At 34.0% G+C, this 27,636-nt stretch overlaps 1 protein-coding gene and 1 pseudogene across 2 annotated transcripts; one reads left to right on the top strand and one right to left on the bottom strand.

Moving 5' to 3' along the window:
• Nucleotides 1-27,636, top strand: part of LOC141673748 (uncharacterized) — a 184,559-nt pseudogene that overhangs the window by 73,551 nt on the left and 83,372 nt on the right.
• LOC141672920 (large ribosomal subunit protein uL14mz-like) lies at nucleotides 1,311-5,091 on the bottom strand. Of its 2 annotated transcripts, none has more exons than XM_074479619.1 (4): nucleotides 4,948-5,091; nucleotides 4,764-4,834; nucleotides 3,030-3,121; nucleotides 1,311-1,955 (listed from the first exon to the last, which is right to left on the bottom strand). In XM_074479619.1, the coding sequence occupies exons 2-4, from the start codon at nucleotides 4,786-4,788 to the stop codon at nucleotides 1,581-1,583; spliced, it is 492 nt and encodes a 163-aa protein (XP_074335720.1). In that variant the 5' UTR covers nucleotides 4,789-4,834; nucleotides 4,948-5,091; the 3' UTR covers nucleotides 1,311-1,580. The 2 variants fall into 2 exon arrangements, with proteins under 2 accessions (XP_074335720.1, XP_074335721.1); XM_074479620.1 differs by having other exon boundaries at nucleotides 4,916-5,068.

The following is a 27,636-nucleotide window of genomic DNA, read 5'->3' as shown; positions in this document are numbered from 1 at the left end:
ACAATTGATGCATGCAACAGCCCTAGAGTGGCTTTAATTTCATAACAATATCCTGTATATGGCCTGACAATATGGATCCGGATAATGAAAAACTGAAGATATTACGATCATTCAATCTGAGGAGCGACTCATTTAAACTCCGGCGCACCGATTCTTCAATAAACAGAGATAATGATTCAGATGTAGATTCTGAAGGCTACACAAGCCTGAGAGACGTTATGCATTCGCCGCCTCAAAACACACAATCTATAGAATCTAACTGTTTTGATTCTTCCACCATATCAATAAGAAATGAGCTGATGAAGCATGCAGCCTCAGTTTACGTGCAATCTGCGATCATTTCATCACGTGATCAGGATTTCTTTGCACATTTCCTAGATAAGATTAAAGATGAGGGAGAAATGTTTCGATCGTGCTGCAGGACACGCATTAGGAAGCCATTGCAATCTTGTTTCGGGGTAATTTATGGGTTTTTTGTTTACATGGCCAATCACATTGCTAGAGTGTGGAGAGGGAGGGTGGCCATAAGGTAAAAGTAGACGGATCCTCTGCTGCATCTTTTCGATGTGTAAATATTTGTTAGCGTTTCCTCAAATGTGTTATAAAACAGCTTCTAGTATGGATAATTAAATATAAACCTATCTGTTAATTTAACTGTAATACTACAATTAAAATACCTAACCTTGTTTAGATCAAAATTTCTGTCATTCATGGATATTATCAGGAACAAACTCATTTTCGGCTACTAAAAATAATACTCCTGTCTTCCCATTCATTCCCGGTGGATCCTTTTCTCTAAGAATAAAGTGCATGCATGCACAGTCGCACACTTTGATGCTATGCAATGTAATGGTTGTTAGCACAATATTGCTTTCTTATATAAAAAGCTAAGCAAACACTGACCTCAAGGCCAAATCCCATTAACAGTTAATGTATCAAGGATGGTTGAGAATTAACCACCAAAAATTATTACTCAACACTCTTTATCTTTGGGTAAGCCTACTTTCACACAAGAAGACGATTAACTGTGTGAAAAAAGGTATTTTTAACATTTTACCTAAGACCCTGGCCTGGAACGTCAACTTTTAGTTAATTCGCAAATGTCTTCACTCAGCTATTATGATATAACATTAAGTACCGGGGTAGAACTTTTTTCTGTAGATATCATATATTGCACTTGCTAGTTGCTAGATAGACTATTTGTAAGATATTAATGTAACTGTGAGTTTGTATGCAATATACTACCAACTGTTTGCTTATTTTTTCCTGCCAACAAAAAAAAAAGTTGCTTGATAGATTTAAACAATAAATAACTAAATCTGAGTATTTAATTTGCAATACTGCTAATTATGCAAGCCTGCTAACCACAGGAAGACCTGTGAGCCTCACACTGTATGGTTCTTCACCAAAAAAAGTGTCCCACAGTGTATGACATAAAACAACACAAACATGTTTGTCCTTTCATCTAGACAAACTAGTACAGATAATTGTGTCACTTCAATAGTAAAGCTAAATTGCAATAGAGAAATTGTAGATTATCATATCCAACAAAATATTAAAGTTTGGAAAGGATCCCAACCTCATGCAATATGCTCTGCGAGACTCAAAATCTTGATATGCTTTTTCTTCCTCAGCTCATGTGGTACAGGCCCATGAACCCTCTTCCCAATCGGCTCACCTTGCTTGTTGACTAGTACACAAGCATTGTCATCAAATTTGACCTCACTCCCATCACAACGTCCTCTTGGCATTGCAGCACGAACTACAACAGCATAAACCACAGCTCCCTTTTTCACTGTGCCACCTGGTGCAGCTTCCTTCACAGACGCAACTATTGTATCGCCCAATCTCGCCCCTTTCTTACCCTTCAATGCTTGTATACACTTTACTCGCTTTGCGCCGGAATTATCTGCAACTTTGAGATTGGTCCCCATCTGTATAAATGTCCTTGTTTGCTGTTCAATGATAAAGTAAATAGGATAACGGTGAATTCAAATATAAATTATCTTTTTACACAATCAGAAGCATACTTAAACACTGGAAAACGTAAAAGATAAACAGAAAATTAGTCAAGACCATAACATATGTCTTGTAATCTAATAACAAGACCTACAATAATTCAACTCCGAAGGGGGAGAGGACTAGTTTGACCATGGGTTCCAATGCAAATTTCTTATGCAAAAATCAAAACCTCGGCAAGATGCTATACCCTAAGATAATGTATTCTACAATGCACAAAGTATAACTCTCAGCATTTTTTTTTTGCTAAATATAACTCTCAGCATTTACCGACATCTGAATGTGCACATTTTTAAATCTTAAACTCATTTTTAGAGGTAATTTCTCAACTTATCAAACCTATGCATACCAATTGTCACAGCAGAAGTCAATTACTTAATAATGAGGTCAAAAGGCTAAAACTGACTAGCAACTATGAGGTACTCAGGCCAAAGCCAACGGCAGCAATGTAAAGGGAACCAAACCAGACCACTTCATCGTTACTGTTCCCTTCGTAGCTTGTAAACTCAAATCAAACTTTTGATAAGAGCTCTGAGTTGGGTTATATGGAAATTCCACAAACATATTTGTCCTCATGTTTTCTTAATTCCAAACTAAGACGGGTGCATGAGGCTACATATAAAGTTAGATCTCTGTATAAATAAATAATCTCGGGATTGGAAATTTTTTATAGATTTATAAAATTTATTCATGTATCGATGATAGATATACGATGTATCTATTGTGTTAAGAATAAAAAAAATATTTAGAAAAATGTTTTATCGTGGCTTATTAATTTATCGAGGTTCTATTGTAGTCTGACTTCATGACTATCCTTCTGTTTAGTGTCAATAATATCACTTACAGATTCATATACCAACTATCATAGCTATATTTACTACAAAAATCTTTTAGAACGACTATAATGCAGCAGCCACACGAAAACAGTGCTTGAACTTTAATAGCAGAGGTTGTTCATCATACACTAAATAAGGTACTGCAAAGGAAACACATTTACGAAACAAGCTCACCTGCGACAATAAATCACAGAAGGCTATTTCCCGTGACATTCTTAGTAAACCAGGTGAATTGCTGCTGAGTCCTCCCAAGAATGAACGGCCAGCTATCAATCATGTACAATGAAATAGTTAGCAGTTGAATTTAAGAGAATAGTCCATGGAAAATTTCACAAAATTAAAACGACTCACTGTCTAAACTGTGAACAACAAGCTCAACTTAGCCTACAATACAGTTGAGAGGATTTTCTACAACAACAAGATTCTGATTTTTTTTTTCTCCTTTAACGAACATCAAACAGTGAAGGATATAAAGGATTAGACAATTATGTCAGAATATTTCAACACCTTAGGACGAGTCACATTTCAAAGAGTCGGCATGTCAAAAATAGTTAAATGCACAATGCAGAGTAATTTCTTTTCAGTGCCAGTACCTGCTCCTGTACTACACAAACTTACACTTTTTAGCCACTAATATAATCAAAATACGGAAGGCATAACAGGTCCGCTGAAGAGATTCTTTATTTTTCACTACAAGGACAAATGACAATAATAGACCATCATAAGTCACTACCCCAAGCAAGGGTATTTTAAAAAACTCCTCAAATGGTTTGGCCAATCTGAAATAGCATACGAACAACTTTAACAAGATAAAGCCCTGGTAGAGTAGATTTCTAATAACACTTTTCCTAGACTGGATAAATTAGTTTGTCAAGGTATAGTTAAGTAGTTTATAGTTCGAGCCTTTTACCTGAATAAAATACATGGACTGTAGTTACTAATAACAATGCCATCCTTTTAGATTCTCAACTAATCTACTACACACTAGAGGATAGAACAGAGGTAGAAAAGAAAAGCAATGTGATCTGAAGAAACAAATGTAATGTAATACACTTCTTGCAAGCTATCAACATTTCGCCAATCAAAAGGAATCTATTTAATCAGTTCATTACACTGGTTAGATTTCTTAAGAGTGTTACAATAAAACATGCATCGTGATAGTATTACTACATCATTCCATGACTAAGGGTGAAGTGAGAGAGTAGATAATCATTTTCAAACTAAAGAAGCTTAAATTTCCCAAGTTCAACTATGAAAGATACTGAAAATTATTTTATCAAATTAGAGCTAGTACATTTCCCAAAAAAAAAGATCTTTTAAAAAAAATACATTGTTTCCGATTTTATAAAGTATGTGAATATCATCTAGTCATTGTCCGATTTTCATCATAAATTTGATTTAACTAATGTTACAAAAGCCATAAGTCTACTCAACTTCAGAGGTGTACGCGGCACTGTAATAAGATATGCCCAAGTACAAATTGCACTGTAATAAGATATGCCCAAGTACAAATTGCTAAACACTTTGAACAATAATGTGTAGCGAGGAAGGAGGTCATAACTCATAAGTGTCTCTCCCTTTCTTTATAGTTCCTGTGCGGCACTAGAGAAAGCATATAAAAAACGAACTCATCTCGACTTTCAACTTTCTGTATTTAATTTATCCTCTAAACTCAATTTGTTAATCAAACTACCACTACACTCTCTATTATCAAACCTAGACACCGTGCTCATCAAAGCAAGCAAAGAGCTCGAAGTTTACTAAATTCGAAGAAATTAGATAACAACACGATAATCGGAACAACCGAACATTTTTAGCAGCTAGCTAATGTGGACAGCTATTTCAATTACATAACACAATAGCAAAAACCAACAAATAGCTAAATGAAATTAAAATATAAATACATACCGCGAAACCATTTAGAAGCAGCCATATCTTTACTTCAAATAATCGAATCAAAATAAATATGAAGAAATCACCTGAAGACAGAAATGTAAGATATTTTCAGACAATAAAGAGGATGAAACAAAACACTAACTCATATTGTTTTAGTTACACACAGATTGAAGCGGCGTCGTTTTGTAAGAACCACCTGAAGTTCGTTTGTTTGTTTCTAGGGTTTCGGCAATTAAGTGAGGAGACCACTTGCGAAGGCAACTCAAGTCAGAGCAAGTTCAATTGGCTAGTTATTGTTGGTCTTACATTGAAATTGAGTTAATGAGCTAATTGGTAACTGTATTTTTGACAAATTTTCAATTGGGTCACCAATTCATAAAAGTTTTCGGTAAAACAATTGTATAAATAGAACATTTCAATTTAATTACTCACGTCTATCCTCGTTAAAAACACTAACCACACTCTGACGTGGCATTCTACATGACAGATCAGTTTCTCTCAGATTGATCCAATTAAACTAACTCATTTTCTTTATATTTAATTATATTTATCCCCTTGTATATTTCTTCTCTCAACCCTCATTACACCCGTTATCAATCCTTGAACATGTCTAGTTTAAGAAATTTCTCTATTTCGGTTTGCAACCCGTATAACTCAAATTATTACAAAACTGCAACGAAACATAGTAGCTCGGATTTTGGAACTGCTTGAGTGAAATACAAATGTGATTTTTCTTCTCTTTGTCAAGAAGTTTAGAAGGAAGGCAAAGTTGATTTGGGACGCCGATTCTTTGATTGTAGTTGATATAAAGTATGGTATTTTGCATAAATATTACATAATATGTCATAAGTATGCATTTTTCATAAATTTTATGTTTTAATTTCAGGATCCCAATACAAGTTACAATTTTTTTATATGGGGGGTCCTCCATACCTGGAAAGAGTTAGGGATGTTATCAAAGAATTTAAGATGAAATTGAGGAGGAAAGATGATGAGTTTCATCTTGCTAAAGTTGATCAGAATTTTTTGGAGAAGAAAATGTTGGTTTTAGATTAAGAAGTAACTAAACTCCGAAAGCAACTTGAAGCTGAAAAAATGGCAGGTGAAAGAATGCGGGGAAATTTCACAATGGGAAGGGCGTTAATTTTGTTGCTTGTAATTTGGATTATGCATGTTATTATCAAGTGAAATATTGTGTTTGAATGCATATTGTAATGTTGATTTTAGTTCAAATGAAAAAATGTTCATTTTAGTTGATTCCTACTAAGATGAATTGAAAAAATTTGAAATAAAAACCGGCTTTTCATTGAAAAAAAGCTTAAAATTCCTTACATATTGTGCTTACAAAAATTGTCATAGAAACAAGCACATGGGTTCAATAATATATCCCACTACAATAATTCAACTAAAAGACCAAGTATGTGCTTCATTGAGCCTTACAAAAGAGAATTACAATAATAATCCATGGCACTAGTTGTTACTTCCTTTGTCCCATTGAATTCTATACATCACTTTTTGGCACGCTTTTCAATACTCGTTTAAAATATAATTCAATAATATTTTTTTAAAATTTTTTTAATAAAATTTTTATGTTTAAACTTTTATTCAAAAAAAATTATGAAACTATATTTTATATAAGTTTCGAAATACATGCAAATAGTGCACGTATATATCCTAGTGGGACGGAAGGAGTAGTAAACTAATACTACTTCTTTTTTGGGATTTTGAAACCTTTGACCGAGCCTTTTCCCTTCCTGCTTGAAGTTTCAGGAATGTCTGCAATGGGAGTGCCATCACCACCTCCTCCATGAGCCATCATACCAGGTGTAGACATCTGTATTTAGAAAAATAGAAGATGCATTACAATAAACATACCACTGTCTAAAAAATAAGAAATAATTGTGATAGTTGGTACTTACAAACACAACATTATCAGCGGTTACATTATTTTCCTCAATTGTATTCTGAGTCCCTTGGGCAAGCCTTTGGCTCCTTCTTGGAGTATTAGGTGTTGCTGGAGTTTCCATCATTAGAGCCTCTTCCATCATCTCTACTTCTCCTGTTTGCACCTCCATGACATTCTTCTCCATTTCTTCATCAACTTCTTGATCTTGTTCAGTAGGCTTCCTTTTTGTCCCTCTATTTGTCATTGTAGGTGCAGTTTTTGGTAGTTCAAGGCATCTTATTCTGTTGTTCCCAATTTTATTGCAATTTGAACAATGCATCACCATGCCTTGTCTAGTAAGTTTCGTCAACTTACCCATAGGTGTCCTTGTATTGCTTTTCTCCCATACCTTTTTTCTTCTCATTTTTTAGGTCTCCCTCTCAATTACTTGACAATTGGAGGTGGCAACACATCATTCCCACATGTTTCTTCCCAAGAGGGCATACAGGTGGCAACACATCATTCCCACATGTTTCTTCCCAAGAGGGCATACCTCTTAGGACTTCAAGACTGTGTGAGTATGTTCCTGTATATGTATCTTTTTTAAAGTAATTAGAGATATAATCATAAGGATTATATCTCATTCTTTGGATAACACATATGGCATGAGCACAAGGTATCCCTGTTAACTCCCAAACCCTACAGCTACAAGTTTGTTCAGCCAAGCTCACACAAAATTCAATGAGTTATTTTCACTGTGCATCCGTTCGATTTCAGCATAATGTGGATTGGGTCAAGAACTTTAATTATATGCAATATGCATCCATTAGGTTTTAATACCCTTATTATGACCACCCTTCGACGTATTTTTGTTAATTTTGACCGTTAAGTAACGGTTGACTAGGGGCAAATGGAGATATTAAGTATAAAATACTTAAAAAATATACTAAAAATTCAAAAAAACTCCAAAATAATATGTAAAAATTATAGTTATTTTTTTATAGTGCGAGTATCTATATAAAATTTTTATAATGTGCGTCATAATTTTAAATATATCAAAAAAATATTTATTTAACTTGAATATTTTAAAGATGAAATAATTAAATTGAAAAACTAAAAAAATATTATTATTATTATTTTTAAAAAAAGGCTTAAATCAGTTTAAAACTTGATTCAATTTTTTTAAAAAAATCTTTATATTTTTTACTATTTTTTCCAATATTTTAAATTTATTAATGTTTTATTTAAATATTTTATATGTGTTTTCTCCGTTTTACCCCTAGTCAACTGAAACTTAAAATTGACAGAAAAATGGCTAAAGGGTGGTTATTGTAAGAGTATAGAAATGTAAGGGATGCATATTGCATATAATTAAAGTTCTTGACCCAATCCGCACTATGCTGAAACTGAAGGGATGCAAAGTGACAATAATTCAAATTCAACACCCCTTCATTTTACTTGAAAATTTTTATTCCCATCCCATATAACACTATATTATGCACTCTCCTTAACACAATCATCTAGTATTCTTTTAATCCTAGGAAATACAATACAATCTACTGGCCTCATTGCATCTCTTTTTTCATGTAATCTTTCCATTATCATGTTATGAATTTCAGTAAGCATATCAATGATAGGCATATACCTTGATCTGAGGATCCAAGAATTGAAGCATTCATAGATGTCATGTTTAGTGATGTCTTTTTTACAATGAGTCTCAAAGTAAGCCTTGCCCCACACCTTTGGTTCAAGCTGATTCATCTTGTCAAAAGCCTTCTTTGATGCCTTTGCAAGATCCTTCATCGCACTTTTAAAAACTTGTGGATGTGTTACAGTGCTTGCTTGAAAGAAGACCTTCCTGATAGCCTCACTTGCATGCTTCCCCTGGAGATTGTTGTAAATATGTTTTGTGCATTTTCTCAGCATTGGGGAAAAGCTCTTTAACTGCTTTCAACAAACCCTGGTAGTACATAAATAATTGATAGGATATATATGTATATATATTTTATATGATTTTATTCCTCATATTTGTTATATTTTGTATTAATTTGGATTTTTATTAATTAGATTTTAATATTTTATTCTAGGAAGCAAAAAAATCATAAACTTGGATGGATTGGAGAATAAGAGTTTAATTTGGAGATTTATTAGAAGGAAATTCGGATTTGTTGGACTCCATGCGCGCAATTCATTGTTTGAGCCATATCTTGAGTTCTAGAAGTCGGAATTGGATGATTGAACATCCCACGCGAAGCTAAGGGAATTATCTTTCATTTTACAGAGGTCCAAGTATCAAATTACAACTGAAGCATTCCAAAATTATTGAAAAAAAAAGTTAGATGCGAATTTTCCTTTGGAAACCGAATCAGTTTAGGAAACGCACTTGTAATTTTCCCAGAAGCATTAAAGGACTTCTATTATATACATATAAATACATATACAGAGGAGGGGGATCATTACTTTTCTTCTTGTAAAAGATTGAAGGATTTTTTTCCTCTATTCTCATTAATATCAATTATGTGTTCTTGTTATATTATGTGTTTTGCTAATCTAGTTATGAGTGAGTAGATTTTTAATCTAGAGTCAAGTTGAACCCTAGTTATGATTGATGTATGATTTTTCCAATTCCCCCAATTTAGTTATATTATATGCTCTTGCTTATTGAGTTGTGCTTAATTAACAATTACATGTCAGACGTTATTATGTGTATTGTTTGAACCCAATAACTATTTATCAACGAAAGTTGTATTTAGGTGGTTGTGATTTATCCAATAAGGACATGAACTTCTCCATGAAAATAGGTAGAATGGATTGTTAGGAAGTTAGGATGTTGTATATAATGTCTCTAAATTGCATGATACCATGAAAATAAGCTTGATTGTATTTTAGAGAAGCCATTAATACTCGAGAGAGGTTATTGGTATTTTATAGGGCGCGTATTTCCTCTTGAGTAGTATATGATTGATTTGGGTGGGAAATCATAATTGCTTCGATTCATGCTAGTGGGGATACTTAATTCTGGATGTTTTTAGTTATTTGATTAATACAACGTATTTGCTTTAGTATATTATTAGTTTGCTAGAAATATGTTGTAGACTTGATGATATGCTACAAAAATACCTTAGTAGATTTGATTAAGTATAATTATAGCTTTCAACAAATAATTTACTCTGTCATCCGTTGAAAGAGTAACTTATGTTTAAATAAGTTTTGGTAGCATATTCCTGCATATTGTAATGCCTTGGAGAACTAGAAGTTGTAGGATATTCTAATTCATGTTGATTACTAGATTGATATGCAAAATAGGTTGGCTAATTGTAAATATTAGATGCCTTGTAATCTTGCATAAGTGAAAAAGAGTTAACTGCTATGAAGATACTCTCAACGGATGTTCCACAAGATTTCAACGGAAATCAACTAGAGTTTCAACGGATGATCCAAGAAAGTCTCAACGGATGATCCAACAAAGTCTCAACGGATGATCCAACAGAGTTTCAACGGATGATCAAATTCAAAAAGCAGTTGATAGCGACTTGACAATCACATGGGTTAATTATATACAAATGGAATATGGTAGCCTATTAACAGGTTTTAGAGAACAAAGAAGCATTTCCACTTTCATGCTAACTTGAAGATATTCAAAGATGTTGGATGGAGAAATGGAGCAGCATGTAATTAGACTAAGACATTTTTGGCTTATTAGTTTATCATTTTATCATATAACTTGGTGATATATATAAACCAAGAGTAGCAAGTAGAAAAGTATCAATTAAGTTAGCAAGAACTGAGAAATAGAAAAAGTTGTATCTGTTAAGAATTTCTCTGTTCTAAGTTTATCATACTTATAAGCAGCTGTGTGCATTTTTGCATCACAGAGTTCTCATCAATATATATCTCTGGTGGGTAAGTTTAATCCACCAGAAATTTTTTAATCCTTGTGTTTAATTACTTTGTGTTTGAATACATCTATATTTTCATTCCGCACTTATGTATATTCAAACACTGATATATTTATATTTGCGAGAAGTTCTTAAAATCGAAAAAAACCAAGAATTACATTCAACCCCCCTTCTGTAATTCTAGTTGTTAGATTGTTTGGGATTAACAATTGGTATCAGAGCAAGCTCTTGACACACTAAGAGTTTAAAGATCAAAGTAACTAACAAGATGAGCAGGAGGGATGTTGGAGTAAAGATCTCGTTCTTGGATAAAGACAACTATCACCATTAGAAGGTGAAAATGCACCTGCATCTTCTCTCTGAAGATGAAAGATATGTTTATTGCATTGAAAAAGGCTATTATGCTCCTATAAAAGCTGCTAAAGATACTGAAGGAGTTGTAGGCGATGAGCAAACTATTCCAAAACCACAAACAGAATGGACAGATGAAGACATTGAGCAAGTACACAAAGACAAGAAGGCTATGAACATTCTGTTCAATTATCTTGATGGAGATATATTTGGCAATGTCATCAACTGTAAGACTACTAAAGATATTTGGGATATAATTCAAATCATATATGATGGAACTGAGTAAGTGAGGGAAAATAAAATGCAACTTCTAATTCAGCAGTATGAGCACTTTCATTGTGACGACAGTAAATCTCTAAGTGACATCTTTAGTAGATTTAAAAAACTACTAAATGCACTAAAATTGCATGGAAGAGTCTAACAAAAGATTCAAACTTGAAATTCCTTAGATCTCTACCAAAAGAGTGGAAGCCTATGACTGTCTCTCTCAGAAATTCTCAAGATTATAAGGAATTTACTTTGGAGAGACTGTATGGCATTCTAAAAATTTATGAGTTTGAAATGTAATCATTATCTATGTGTAAACAAAATAATTTATTAAACATGAAATATAACTATACATTAGTATAATTTTTCTAATTAATTTTGACTATGCCATTATTTCTCGAATGGCACTTTCTCCGACCAAGTTTAATATACTTACGTATAGGAGAAAAATCGAATTGAAATCGAAAAATTGAACCAAATTTGTATTCGGCTCGATTCGATTCGGTTCCATAGAAATTAACAATTTTGATTTTTCTCTACAATATTATGGACTAACACTATACGCAAAAACGTATGAATTAAGAAGTAAACAAATAAGCTCATTTGTTCCCCTTTAACTACGTTACTTATAACTTTATGTAATAAGTAACTTATTTTTTTTAAAAAAAAATTACATTTATATATTTTATTTTAAAAATAATATTTATCATAAAAATTCAATATAATTTCTTAATTTCAAATTTTGAATTTATTTACTTATTTTCAGAAAAAAATGTTATTATACTTATTTCCAAATTTAAGATTTGTGAAGCGGGCTCGACTCGGCTACTCTGAGTTTCGACTTCAATACTCTCATCCTAGCAATAATCTTCCCAATTATAGGGTTAAAAATTTATAAATTCAGGTCAAAACAAGTCACCCAAATTTTCTAAGATAATCAACGACGACTAATTAGACCGATAGAAATATCATCATTTAAATTTTCACATAAGAGGATCAGGGACGGACTTACATTAAAGACAGTGGGGGATTGGGCCACAGTCAAATTTAGCCCAATAGCATATTTGAGGGATCGGGCCCAGTCAAATTTAGCCCAATAGCATATTTAATTGAGGTAAAATTTAGGTGTGCATTAGGTAAATAAATGTGTCATCAATAACCCACATATTTAAAAGCCCAATTCATTAAGATGTGAGTCCGGTCTGAAAATGGTTTTAAATAATAAGCGAGTCTAGTAAGTAAAATTTTAATCGACATAAAAAGAAAGGATTAGGCTCAAATGAGAACTAATTCCCCGGAGAATTATTATGTTCTGTAATTATGTTAAATCCTATGCGATGCACGGGTTCCCGTTAATATTTAAATTTTTTATTTATCTCGTCAGATTATAATTTTAAAATTATTTATATAAATATATAATAATAATAATAATAAATTTATAAATAAAGTAATAGGATAACCAGTTGTCGTAGTTTAGTAGGATAAGTATATTTTATATAGTAGTTTAACAATTTAGTAATTTAGCGGATATATAACACTATTTTTTATTTTATTTTTAATAATTAGATAAGATGTGGTTGTAGTTTAGTAGGATAAGTAGACTTTGTGTGCAGTAGTTTAATAATTTAGTATTTTAGCAGATATATAACACTATTTATTTATTTTTATAATAATCAAAATTAGAGAATAACCGTTGAACCAAATTATACCCCATTCTGGTTATTATAGTATAATATAGATGTGTTCTGCAATTTTTTTTCACTTTTTTCCTGAGTTGCATTTTAGTTTTACATAACACGTCAAAATTTTAATAAAGATTGTCATGATTACTATAGAACACTAAATAAAGAAGTATATTATGTTCTGTGATTTGTGCATAACATATGTATATGTTCTGTAAAAAAATTCTCGTATTTTTTTTATCTATATACAAATTTTTGTTTTCTTTAACATAACATATGCATTTTGAATAAGAGATAAAAAAAATATAAGAAATATGAAGTATTTTTCGGTGTTCTCCAATTAAGGTGTTCTCCATGGAACTCAACCCTAGAAAGAAGAGATGAAAAGAAGGAAAAGATCTCCACCTTCAGTTAAATCAAAAAAGAAGCAAGAAGCTGCTAGTCTTCGGGTATGATTATCTCCATATTCTAATCTTCGATTAGTTATATCTTATTTTTTTTAAGTAATGTCGTGTCTCCACTCTCCACTAAACTTTAGTCCTTGATATGTTCATTTTTCATTAGAATAGACCTTACACGATCCAATTTTTGCCTCGTCACGCAGGCATCATGTTATACCCAGATTTTTATCATGACATGACACGATCAACAGAGGACAACAGTTCGGTTGGCGACATTGCAAGACGGGAAGAAGTGGATCATGTTCGTGACGGGATAAGACAAGAAGGTGTCAAGCAGCGCGGAGTGATGGACCAAGTCAGTAACAAACTGAATTTGTAGGCGCGTGAGCTACAGAATTGGATGAGGTTTGCAACCATAATCATGTACGTTAGAGAAATGAGGGATAAGAGATGAGGTTCAAAGGAGGAGAAAAATAAGGGGAAGTTGGAGAAAAAGAAGACACGACCAAAGAGATAAATGGAGGAGAGAGGAAGGAGAAGGACAACTCGAACAACACAAGATATAACAGCAACATTCATTCTTCTATAGCTACATCAGCTCGAGCTCTGGCAAGAAGATAACAAGCACACAAACACCCGAAACCTAAACCTACGAACACATGTATAAACACCTTAACCAACAACCTTATTTGATCATGTATTTTAGCTTAAACACTTTGTAAATATAATCATCCTTCTAGTGGATTACATTTTAGGTTGGGTACACAATCCCACCCGCGGTTTTTCCCGTTCTCTGGTTTTATACGTCACCAATTTCTTGTGTTTTATTTATTTTCATTGCGTTTATTTAGTCACATTATAATAGACATACTCTACCCTAACCTTAGCAATTAACCTTACAAAATTTGGTAAAAATAATTGGCGCCGTCTGTGGGAAATTTGCTAAGGGTTTGATTGACACATATGTTGGCAAACGACGAAGAACAAGTTACAAACTAGGAGGGTGAAGCTGAAAATAACAAAGAAATGGCTGCGACATTGAAATGGTTGCAAGACGAAATGGAGAAGATGCGCTTTGAGAATGAAACATTGAAGAAAGAGCTAACTACGGCAAAATCAAGAACTAAGACTATGACGAATAAAACCATCCCAAGCGTGATCAGGTGTTAGGACATGGATGGTGCAGAAGATTACGATCAACATGAAGGACCAACGAATGGAACATATGATGTTATTGACATAGAAGACACGGAGGATGTGCCAAATAATGACGAAGACATGGAAAGAAGGTGTGACGAGCAACGATACTATGATCATGATGATCATCAAGGAGAAACTGACAGGAGAAGGTCACAACATAGGAGTACTAGATCCCAGAATCAAATTGCAGAAGAATTTAAAAGAGAACTACAAGAAGTGAGAGACTTGATTGAAAGGATTCCTGGTGTTCCAAAACCGTTAGAGAAGGCGACTCCAACAAGCTACGTTGATTCGCCTTTTCATGACAACATTGCCTTGGTAGAAATACCAAAACATTTCACGGTGCCACAGATGAGACCATATGATGGAACTAGTGATCCCTTGGAACACATTGCACAATATAAACAATGAATGTTTACGGTCCCAATTACGCGTGATCTAAAAGAAGCTTTTATGTGCAAGGGATTTGGTTCAACGTTGTCAGGACCAGCCCTACAATAGTTTGTGAACCTCCCACATGGGAGTATTACGACGTTCGCCGATTTGTAGACGCGTTCAATATGCAATTTGCTAGCAGCCGAGTGTTTGAAAAAACCACCAGTGACTTGTATAAAATTGTGCAACGGAATAGAGAACCCTTGCGTGATTATTTGACGTGATTCAACAGGGAGAAAGTGACCATCACTAACTGTAATATTCCTACAGCTATTGAAGCATTCAGAAGGGGGTTAGAACAGGAATCCCCATTTTACGAGGAATTGACGAAGTACCCATGCTGAACAATGATGATGTACAAGCCAAAGCAATGGCACAGGTAAGGTTGGAAGAGGACAGACTAGAAGATGATAAAAAATATTATAATCCTTCCAGGAAGATCATGACGCCAAGATCCAAGGAATACAAACCCCACACAAGGCCCCCAGGGATGAAGTTTATGTAAATTCAACACGAGAACGCAATGATTGGAAAAGAGAAGAACATGATGATTGGAGGAAAGACCCCAACCTGCCACCAACTTATGACAGGTATGGCTTCACGATAACGCCTTCAGCCATGATGAAGGAGTTCACCAAGTTGGGGGGTATAGTAAAGTGGCCAATGAAGAGCAACAAGCCTAAAGCGAACCCGGATTCCAAACTATGGTGTGACTATCATGGAAACTACGGACATAAAGCTTATGACTATGTGGCCTTGCGTAAAGAGATACAATTTCTGACCAGGAAGGGATATCTCACGGAATTCATGACATCAAAGAAGACGTCTTCTGTTAGGAAGGACGTGTCGCCTAGAAAGGACAACTTGACACCATTAAGATAACCACCACATCCACCACATCACAAGGTAATTAAATTCATCTCAGGTTAATCAGAGATATGTGGATCAATATATTCACAGGCTAAAAGAGTAACCAGAGAAACAGACATACGAGTCACACAAGTGGGGGTTGGCAACGATAGCTTGCAGTCCTTGATGTTTGACGAATTAGATAAAAGAAATGTACGTGAACCACAACAAGATGGGCTAGTTATTTCACTACCTATGGGAAATTGCTTAATCAAAAGAATATTGGTGGACAACGGGAGCGCTGCCAACATCATGATGCTTAGCACACTAACACAAATGGGATTGGCGGAAAGGGATATGATCAAGAAATCGACGACACTAGTGGGATTTAGTGGTGAAACAAAACGCACGTTGGGGGAGATCACATTGCCAACATATGCCCAAGGGGTCAATCTCTTGGAAAAATTCTATATAATTGATGTGGATTCGAGTTACAACATAATCTTGGGAAGGCCTTGGATTCATAACTTGAAGGCAGTACCTGAAGGGTTTTTAGCACATAAATGCAACGAAAACATAAATTTAAATCTTAAAAAAACCGAAACCCTCCGTAGGATCCATGCGAAAAATAATATTTAATTCATAGTTCAGTATGTTTACCTTGAGAAGCTTTACATTAATGGAAAGATGAAGGTCTTTAGTACCGATCCAAGAAACACGAGCGAAGATCCTTAGCAGCTGCTCCTCAAGTGTGAAGCACTCCACCGGTATCCACCAAGAAAATGATGTAATGGGGAAGGAGGAGGAGGAGAGAATTAGGGTTTTGTAAAATTTTTAGGTTTTGGCAAAAATAGGGTTTATAATAGTATATTTATAGGCAAAATTTTCAGCTGAAAATTTTCCCATAAAATATTATTATTATTAACCCTTTATTATTCTCATTAATAATTAAAACACCTTTTAATTATTAATCCTTTTTCTAAACACTTTACAAATAATTCTCTCTCTTGATTTAATTTCCAAAAATTAAATTCTTAATTAATAATATTAAGAACCTTTTCTTAATTAATTTATAATCAATTAAATCTCATTTAATCAATTATTAAATTTGCCAATTAATTATTTATTTCATAAATAAATAATTATCAGCCATTATTAATTAATTCCTCCACCATTAAATCATTCTCTTTTATGGTGTGACCCTGTAGGTTCAATATTAAGCCGGTAGTAGAAATAAATAATAATAAAACTATTTTATCATTATTTATATAAATTCTCTAATTCATTAAATATGATTAATTAATTAATCATATTTATTCTACATCGTGAGGGATACTTCTCAGCATATCGCGACTATCCGGATAATACAAATTCACTGCTTAGAATACCAAGAACCTATTCAGTGAGTAGTTACCGTATAATTAATTCCTTCGACCGTGCAATGTCACGATAAAATATAAGGCATGGAACTTGTGTCAAGCCTATCTTATTTAATCACTTACTTTCCCATTCACTATGCTTAGTTCTATTTAATGTAAATTAGAAACTCCTTTCTAATTTCATTCACTCTGGCCAGAGATTCCTGAACTAACATAAGTGGATCAACATTGAACATTCTCTTCCTTCACTGGAAGGGGTAGATCCTTTATTGATCATACACTATCTTCGTGTACAAATTCCTATACCCAGTAGAGCCCTTATAATTTTCCCTTGAGACTAAGAACTAAACCAAAGCATAGTTCAGTGTACACAAGATGACTATGATGACCTCAAGTCTAAGGATACTTGTACAATTATCACTATGTGAACAACTGCTGACACGTGAGTGAACTCCATCAGTTGTTCAGCTGTGTGAGTCATGTTCAGTGAACTTATTCTATAATAAGCACCTACATACTAGCTATAGTGTCATAACACAAATGTCTATGAGAACAGACATCCTTCATAATGAAGCAAACATAGTATGTACCGATCTTTGCGGATTATTAATTACCAGTTAGTAATCCTACGACCAAGAATAATTTAAGTTTAGAGTTATCATCTTTTAGGTCTCATTATTATGATCTCATCACAATCCATAAAAAGCTTTACTCTAAACTGTGGTATATCTTATTTAAATATTTAAATAGATAGAGCCCGCAATAAAAACAAAATAAATCTTTTATTAATATCAATGAAATCAAAACAGATTACATAAAAGTTATTCCTAAATCCTCATACATGATTGGACTTAGGACATATCTCTTTCAGTACCAACCACGCTTAATTCCTTAGAAAGGAGTATTGAGGCTTTGCTAAAATCTCAAACTAATTTGACTCAATCTCAACAAGCCTTCATGCAAACCATGACCCAAGATAGGCAATTATTGAATTCCAATGCCCAAGCCATATCTAAGTTAGAGGTTCAAATGGGTCAATTAGCTAACACGATTTGTGAGCGCGAGAAGAATAAGTTTCCAAGTCAACCCGAGGTGAATCCTAAATTTCCGCTTAATCAAAGACCTCATGATGTGAACGCCATCATCTCTCTACGCTCGGGAAATCAAGTGAGAAATTGAGTTGGTGTTGATGCTAACGAATAAGAGAATTCGAGTTCGAAACCTAATCCCTCACCTTTGAGTTCGAGTCTAGATCACTCGAAGCAACCGGAGAATTTCGAGTCTAGCGAAACACCTCATTCGATTGCACCACCTTCGAAACCTAGCCCCGATTTGTCTAACGAAAGAGTCTTTATGCCGAAAGCTCCGTATCCTCAATGACTTATTTTGAACAAACAATTGGCTCAAGTAGACAAGATTTTAGAAGTTTTCAAGCAAGTTAAGGTCAACATTCCTCTTTTAGATGCCATTCAACAAATTTTTTCTTATGCTAAGTTTCTAAAAGAGTTGTGTACTCATAAACGAACCACTCATGTTCCTAAGAAAGCCTTTTTGACATCTCAAATTAGTCGAATGAAATTCCAGTGAAATATAAGGACCTCGGTTGTCCTACTATTTCTTGTGTCATAGGCAACACTTTTATTGACAAAACTTTATTTGACTTAGGTGCTAGTGTGAATCTGCTTCCATATTATGTCTACCAAGAACTCGGTCTAGGTGAACTTCAAAAGACCAATGTCACACTTCAATTAGCCGACCGTTCTATCAAAATTCCTAAGGGAATAATTGAAGACGTGTTGATTAAGGTTGGTGATTTTGTTTTCCCATTGATTTTGTGGTCCTAGAAACTGAATCGGTCAAAAATCCTAAAAATCAAATTCCAATCATTCTAGGAAGACCTTTTCTAGCCACATCCAATGCCTTGATTAATTTTAGGAATGGCTTAATGAAACTAACATTTGGCAATATGACCATTGATCTTAATATTTTTCATGTCGAGAACCAACCCAATGACTATTTTGACCAACATATGGAGATTAATTTAATTGATAAAATGCTTGATCATGAAACCATGAGTGTCGATGATGCTCTTGACTTTTGCTTAAATCATTTTGGTCAAAATTGGGTTGATTCTGATTACAATAATAAGGTCAATGAAATGTTAGAGTCCACCATTCCTATTACTAACCAAGAGTTTGAACTACCTCCTTTGTCCCTTTATCAAGCTAGTGAACCTGTTGAGCCAAGTCCACCAGAATTAGAACTCAAACCTCTTCCTAACACTCTTAAGTACATGTTTTTTGGTCCTAATGAGTCTTTTCCTGTTATAATTGCTTCTAATTTGACCCCATCTCAAGAAGAGGAACTTTTAAGAGTGCCTAGAGAGAACAAAGAAGCCATAGGTTGGAGTATTTCTAATATTAAAGGAATTAGTCCGACAATTGTCCAACATAGAATTCACTTAGTTGATGATGCTAAACCAGTTAGGGAGTCACAAAGGAGGTTGAACCCAACTTTGATGGAAATTGTTAGGAAGGAAATTCTTAAGTGCCTAGATAATGGGATCATCTTTCCCATTTCTGATAGCTCGTGGGTGAGTCAGATTCAAGTAGTACCTAAGAAATCGGGTATTACTGTAGTGACCAACGAGAATGACGAGCAAGTTCCGACTCATGTTCAATCTGGTTGGAGAGTGTGTATAGATTATAGGAAACTCAATTCTGCCACTAGAAAAGATCACTTTCCTTTACCATTCATCGATCAAATGTTAGAAAGGTTAGCGGGTCATTCCTATTATTGTTTCCTAGATGGTTTTTCCGGCTATTTTTAAATCCCCATTGCTCCCGAAGATCAAGAAAAGACCACGTTCATATGTCCTTTCGGAACGTTCGCTTATCATCGTCTAGCTTTTGGTTTGACCACGGCCCCTGCTACATTTCAACGATGCATGATGAGCATTTTTTCCGATATGGTAGGTGAATTCCTAGAAATTTTCATAGATGACTTTTCCATCTTTGGTTCTTCTTTTCATCAGTGTCTAAACCACCTTGACCTAATTTTGAAAAGGTGTAAAAAAATGAACATCGTTCTTAATTGGGAAAAATGTCATTTCATGGTTAAAGAAGGAATCATCCTTGGTCATAAAATCTCGTAAAAGGGAATTGAAGTTGATAAAGCTAAAATTGATCTCATTGCTAGTCTCCCTCCACCAAAATCGGTCAAAGCAATTCGCTCATTTTTAGGACATGCTAGTTTTTATAGGCGTTTCATTAAGGATTTTAGTAAAAAGGCAAGACCCTTGACCAATCTTCTTTCTAAAGATGTCAAATTTGAGTTCAATAGTGATTGTTTACAATCTTTTAAACACCTTAAGAAAGAATTGACTCCATCCCCGATAATTAAATCTCCCGACTGGAATGAGCCTTTTGAGTTGATGTGTGATGCCTCCGACTATGCAGTTGGGGCAGTTTTAGGGCAACGAATCAATAAGATACCTCATGTCATATACTACGCTAGCAAGACCTTAAATGATGCCCAACTTAATTACTCAACCACAGAAAAAGAGCTTCTAGCCGTAGTATTTGCCCTCGAGAAGTTTAGGTCTTATCTTATTGGTTCGAAAATCATTGTTTACACCGATCATGCCGCCCTTCGATATCTTTTCTCGAAAAAGGACTCAAAAGCTCGTTTGATTAGGTGGATCTTGTTGCTCCAAGAATTTTACCTAGAATTTAGGGATAAGAAGGGGTCTGAAAATGTCGTTGCCGGTCATCTTTCTCGATTGGTAGTAGAGTCAACTGTTGACTTGCCTTTGAATGAATCTTTTCTGGATGAACACCTTCTTTCTATCTCTACCCACCCTTGGTTTGCCGACATTGTTAATTACCTTGTCACCGGCAATATTTCGAATCATTGGTCCAAGCAAGATAAATCCAAATTCTTTTCACAAGTCATATACTTCTTTTGGGATGACCCTTATCTCTTCAAGTATTGCCCGGACCAAATCATTAGAAGGTGTGTCCCAAATCACGAGTTTAGAAGTGTCATTTCCTTCTGTCATGATCAAGCTTGTGGAGGTCATTTTAGCGCCAAAAAGACGGCTGCCAAGATACTCCTAAGTGGTTTCTATTGGCCTAGTTTGTTTAAGGATTCCGCGGAATTCTGTGCCGCTTGTAGTAGGTGTCAACATTTAGGAAAGATCACAAGACGTAATATGATGCCAATGAATCTGATCCTAATTATCGAAATTTTCAATGTTTGGGGGATAGATTTTATGGGCCCATTTCCTTGCTCATTTGGCAACCTCTACATTCTTTTAGCGGTCGATTATGTGTCTAAATGGGTCGAAGCCATTCCAACTAAGTCTAATGACAATAAGGTCATTCTTAAATTCTTAAAAGAGAATATCTTTTCTCGATTTGGTACGCCTAGAGCTATCATTAGTGATCAAGGCAAATATTTCAAGAACCATCAATTTGAGTCTCTCGTAAAAAGGTACTCGATCACTCATAAATTGGCCACCCCTTATCATCCTCAAACTAGTGGTCAAGTTGAAGTCTCAAATAGGCAAATCAAACAGAATTTAGAAAAGACTGTCAACTCGAATAGGAAGGATTGGTCAACTAGGTTGATAGATGCTTTATGGGCCTATAGGACCGCGTATAAGACTATCTTAGGTATGTCCCCTTATCGGCTTGTGTTTGGTAAAGCTTGTTATTTGCCGGTTAAACTTGAACATCGAGCCTTGTGGGCTATTAGGGAGTTGAATTTTGATTTACCCACTGCCGGTAGTCATAGGAAGTTACAATTGTCTGAGTTAGAGGAAATGAGAAATGATGCTTATGAAAATGCTAAAATCTATAAAGAAAGAACCAAAGTTTTTCATGATAAATCAATTTTGAGAAAATGCTTTTCTCCCGGTCAAAAGGTTCTTTTGTACAATTCTTGGCTTCATTTATTTCCCGAAAAATTGAGATCTAGATGAGAGGGACCATATATTGTTAAAGTAGTTTTTCCTCATAGTGTTATTGAAATTGAAAATCTTAAAAATGGTGAAATATTCAAAGTTAATGGACAACGTCTCAAACCATTTTTAGAGTTGCCAGTCGATTCCGAGGAAGAGGTCATCCACCTCATTGACCCATGATCAAGTAAGTCTCTTTCAGTGTGTAGTTTTAACTCTCTTCATCCCTTATCAGGTATATTCTCATCATTTTCCTTGATTATTTCTCTCTTTTGCATATATTGAGGACAATGCATGATTTAGGTATGGGGGAGGGTTTTAGTGTAATTCTTAAAAAACAAAAAATCAAAAAAAATAAAAAATTCAAAAAAAAATAGAGACATATTTAGCTAAGTTGTCTTACTCTCTCTTGAACTTTAGTAGCAGTTGGTGATCAACATGTTTTCAAAAACTTATATATATAGTGCCTTTTAGATTATTTAAACGTAGTTGAGTAAGGTGTCTTTTTGAATCTTGTGTCAACTGATTTTCACTCTAGATTCCAAGAAGACATTTTTGCACAAGACCTTTTTTGGAGAGATTGTTAAGGGATGTTATTCGATACTTGAGAGAGAACCCACATATTGAAACAATGTCGAATCAAGCCTTTGCGAAAATAAAAAGAAAAGAAAAGAAAAAGTAGAAAAGAAAAAAAAACAAAAAAAAAGAAAAAAGAAAAGATGAATAAACTACTTCAATACCCATTGTTCTTATAAACAAAAATCTTTAGATAATAGGCACAAGTAGAATTGACTAGTCTTGTTTTGTGGCTTTTGTTACTCGAGTTATTAAGTTCGTCGGGGGATTTCAATACCTAGTGCCCTAAAACCATCTGGTTTGAGAGTCACTGACCTAAAACTTGCTACATGGGTAACATAGAAAGCTTAAGAAAACAGACATCATAAAGTCAACTGAAAAAAAAGAATAATTTTGTGAAGTTTAGCTAGATACTTGTTTTGATAGAGAATGGGTCAGTTCAATATTAGTTGAAAAAGAGAAAATGTTCTTAGACAGTTAAATCCATCAAATGCCTTAAATTCACTACACACCTTGGGATCTTTTGTAAAAATTCTAAGTCGACATAAGCTGATTTGAGTCACCTACATCTTGACTATTATTAGAACACTCTTTAAGGCACATATTTTCCTTATAAAATCTTTTTGTTGACACCAATGAACATTAGAGTAAAATTGAAGTAGATGTTTGTTAAATTATCTCAAAGATTTTATGGGTATATCTTCTGTAAACCCTTAGGAGACAACACTCCTCCTATGGAGATCGTCCATGGGTTTAACGGGTTGGTAAACCTGAAATTTCCCGTCACGCCTACGAAAAGGAGCATAGGATTTTTCTTTGTTAGCATTTTTATTTTTGATTTTACTCGAGGACGAGCAAAAGATAGGTATGGGGACATTTGATAATCTCATAATTTTGCATTAATTAATACCTATTTATTGCTTGCTCCCGAATTTAATAATTTAATTTGTTGCATTTATAGGTATTTTGTGCAAAAAGCAGAAAAAGAGAAAAAAAAATGCAAGAAGGGCAAAAGTGGAAGAAAAAAAAGAAGAAAAAGAAGAAAAGAAAAGAAAGAAAAAGAAAAGAAAGAAAAAGAAAAAGAAAGAGTTGGTGGAAATCAAGGGTCAAGATCAACAAAACACACCTCTCACTTGAATGGCCAATATTCACCCAACTCTACCCTAATCCCTACTATTTAGCTATAAATACCCCTCATTCCCCCTTGTATTCATCACCTTAGTTTTATCTTAGTTTACTCTAAATTTTGTAGTAGCCGCTTTTTTCAATTTCTAGATCTAGTTTTCATTTCCTTTGTAGTTGCTCTCTTGTAAACACTCTCTTCAATTAATATCATTCAAGCCTTTCAATTTATTTTCACTTTCTTCTCATCTACCTTTATTTTTATTTTTTTTGTTATCTTCATATGGGTTATTATATCTTTTAAAATCTCACAAGTTTTATACTTGGTGAAATAAAAGGAGCCCTCTAAATTAAGTTTTTATTGTTGACTTAACGTTATAAATTAGGTTTTGAGTAGTGCTTTTCTTATTTTGTCTTCCGGCTTCTTACAATTTCCGGCGATAGCTAATCTCTTCATCAACTTGTTTGATGTTAGTGATGTTGATTTCAATTTATTAAATTACAGTTTTTTTAATATATTTTTTTCGGCACCATCTATTCATATGTCATATCATTAACTTGTTTTTTTTCCCGAGAGCCTTGTTTCCTCCTGGCGGCCTACCCGTTTGTTTTTTACAGTAGCTTTATTTGTTTTTTTTGTTCTTTTCTTTCTTGGTCATTTGACAAATTTCATTCCCAAATCATTTTCTTTTCTTTAGTTTTTAATCTTCCGTAAATAACATGAGTTACTAGTATAGCTTCCATTTTTGTTTACTAGCTTGATTGCCATTATTTTCTTTGAGTTAAATTGTGTCATAATTAGTATAATAATTACATATGTCCTTCTTTGACCAATCCTTAAATGCTAGTAATTAAATAGGTAGTTGTCATTTATGTAGCCTTATTACTATTTCAATTTGCTAGTATGATCCTTTTTTTGGGTCATTAGTTTCCTTGTTAATTAATTTAGTGACCCATGTTTAATTGTAGCCCATGAACCACTTCCGGTCCAAACTCAGGTTCTTTTTTTTCTTCTACTTGTTGGAATATGATAGTTTTTATTATCTAGTGACCATTTAATTTTGTTTACTTTAGTTAAATATCATCTTAATTAACAAAATTTATTGAACCTGTTTTGCTTACTTAATTTCCATTAATGCTTAGTATTAATTTTAATCATGTTTAGCCGTAGCTAATTAGTGGTCAAATTTCATTCTCTAGCCCACTTGCATTTTATGGGCTTTTTTTGTTTCTTAGCCCATTTCATTTTGTTTAGTTGCACTTGTACTTCTTACATAACTAGTTTTTACTAGTCCGTGTTCAGAACTAAATAATTCATATTACATTTATATTTTAATTTTAATGGTTCAATTATTTTCTTAGTTCTATTTCACTTTTCTCTTTTTTATATAAATAAAATTCTCTCAAATTAAATTTCCTAGTTCGCCTAAATTAAAAAAATTAAGGTTGTGTGAAAGATTTGTAGACCTTGTGGTTCGAATCTAAAATATTAAAACGATGAATTGTGCGCTTGTAATTTAAAATATTTATTTTTGGCACATCAGGTATTCGTACAACGAAAGTTGGCGTTTACTAGTTTCGTGTTATCCGATTAGTGTCATCACCATTACATGCTAAGGTTAAGAACAAAAAGGCTATTGAATGAAGTATTTAATGAAGTTAGGATCCCATGTTTGTCTCATATAATTAATTCAACCTCAATTCTCTTAGTTAATGCTATTTAGTATAATCTCTTAGTTTAATCAAAACCAAATTTGTTATTTATCTTAGCATTGAGCGATAACCATACATTGTTGCATAGATGCATAAATTGAACTTAACCTAAACCTGTCTCTGTGGGAACAAATCTGATTTATATCTTATACTACTTGCGAACGCGTATACTTGCGTGAATTTTAGTGCGTGTTTTTGCCCTAATAAGTTTTTGGCGCCGCTGTCGGGGACTCGATGTTAATTTTTAGTTTATGTGCTTGTCATCAGTGGTCGTTAAAGTTCACTGACTCGGATTCTTTTACTTTCACAGTTTATTTGTTTGTGTTTTAGGTACTCATTATAATGGGAGATCCAGCAGCACGAACGGAAGCCTTGATGGATTTTTCTCAACCCAAGATCAATGACATTCAATCTAGCATTGTCAGGCCAACTATCACAGCTAATACCTTTGAGATCAAGCCTGACATAATTTAATGGGTGCAGAATTCAATCCAGTTTGGAGGTTCTCCAACGGAAGATCCCAATATGCACATTAGGGATTTCATTGAGATCTGCGACACCTTCAAGTTCAACGGTGTTTCTGACCCTTGCTCTTGAAAAAATTTGGCTTCTTAACCCTTATGTTAGAGAATTTTCTTGCAAGGTAATCCATTGACTGATCCATCCCATCCAGTTCATCAAGGGTGTAGAATTCATCCTCTTCTATTTCCAGTATGACTTGCTTTTGTGATTCCTTAGTCATCTGCTCAACAGGTTGAACAACTGAGGTTTGAGCTTCTAGTTCATCATCAGATGACTTATTGTCACTGGCAACCAATGCACTAGTTCCATCAATAACATGTCCTTGACCAGCTCTCAATGACTTTCTTTGTAACATTTCCAACTCATAAGTCTTCAAGATTCTATACAAGACTTTTGGTGTCATTCTGCTTAAGTCTCTTATTTCACTAATAGCAGAGATTTTTTGTTCCAAATGGTCAGGAGATTGAGCAAGAATTTCAGGTTAACCTCTTCAGCTTCAAAGTATTTTTCATAAGGTTGCAAGTCATTTGTCAGCTTATTGAACCTCTAAAAATATCAGTTATACTTTCCTTTGGTTTAGCCATAAAACCCTCATACTATGACACCAAGATCCTTCTTTGATTAGATCTAACTTGTTCTGTTCCCTCACACAGTATCTCAATTTTCTCCCAGATCTGTTTAGAGAATCACAGTTGATAATGTTATATTACATTACATTATCAAGAGACTCAATTAATATGAGTTGTAAATTGTTATCCAGTGTAACCTTTTCTTTTTCAGGCTCTGTGTAGGTTGAGGGATCTTTAGGTGCATAATGTGCTGTTATGATCATGTCTCCATCTGTAGCTTCTGGAACCCTTCCATAGGAATAAAAGGTCCATTTTTGAGAATTTGAATGTACATGGGGTTGGCCATCTTTATGAACAACGTCATTTTCTTTTTCCAAAGTGTGTAGTTGATCTTGTCAAAGACAGGTATCTTGATACTGCTTAATTTCTGAGCACTCATTCTTCCAAGATCTTTATTTGTTTTCTATCAAATTTCGCTATGATACCACTTGTTAGATATTGAATGCAAATAAATGCAACACAAAGGGGGGTGAATGTGTTTTTTGGATTTTATTTAACCTTTAAACTGTTTGGAAAATGGTTGAACAGGGCGATTAAGAATTTATAGAGATATTTTGTAAATCACACAAACACAATATTTCAAAAACTCACTTAATTGTATTAATTAAGTTTTTCTTACTACAAATTTGTGTTCTTAAGAAAATAAGAACTCAGCTTCTATCTTAACGGAATATAAGATTTTCTAGATCTATTTATTACATCTAAACTAAAGAACCGTGCATGCTTTATAGACTAGTAACACGTGTTTACAAAACTTGCACTAAAATGTACTAAACCAATTTCTAAAGTAACCTTGTCTATTTTCTTTTTTGGTGTTAGCAAATCTATGTAGAATCTTGCAGGTCTGTGACCATCCTTTGTGCAGTGAATCTTGGCCCTTGATCTTGTATTCTTCAAGCTGCTTTTGTAGACTTTCCAATTCAGTGAATGAATTGTTTGTTGACTGATAATCTTGAATCTTGAACTTATCTGTATTCTAAATTTGAGAAAGTATGTCGACATCTTCTTTTAT

This window comes from Apium graveolens, chromosome 7 (genome assembly GCF_009905375.1).
Source record: "Apium graveolens cultivar Ventura chromosome 7, ASM990537v1, whole genome shotgun sequence".
Taxonomy (NCBI): domain Eukaryota; kingdom Viridiplantae; phylum Streptophyta; class Magnoliopsida; order Apiales; family Apiaceae; genus Apium; species Apium graveolens.
The sequence above is the reverse complement of the archived record's forward strand: the minus strand, read 5'-3'. Positions and strand labels throughout refer to the sequence as shown.

Coding starts and splice junctions, on each gene's coding strand:
- LOC141672920 (XM_074479619.1), bottom strand. CDS start 4,788: ATGGCTGCTTCTAAATGGTTTCGCG. Junction 3,122..4,763: donor TGCTTCTAAATGGTTTCGCG/GTATGTATTTAT, acceptor CATGATTGATAG/CTGGCCGTTCATTCTTGGGA. Junction 1,956..3,029: donor TCTGTGATTTATTGTCGCAG/GTGAGCTTGTTT, acceptor ATCATTGAACAG/CAAACAAGGACATTTATACA.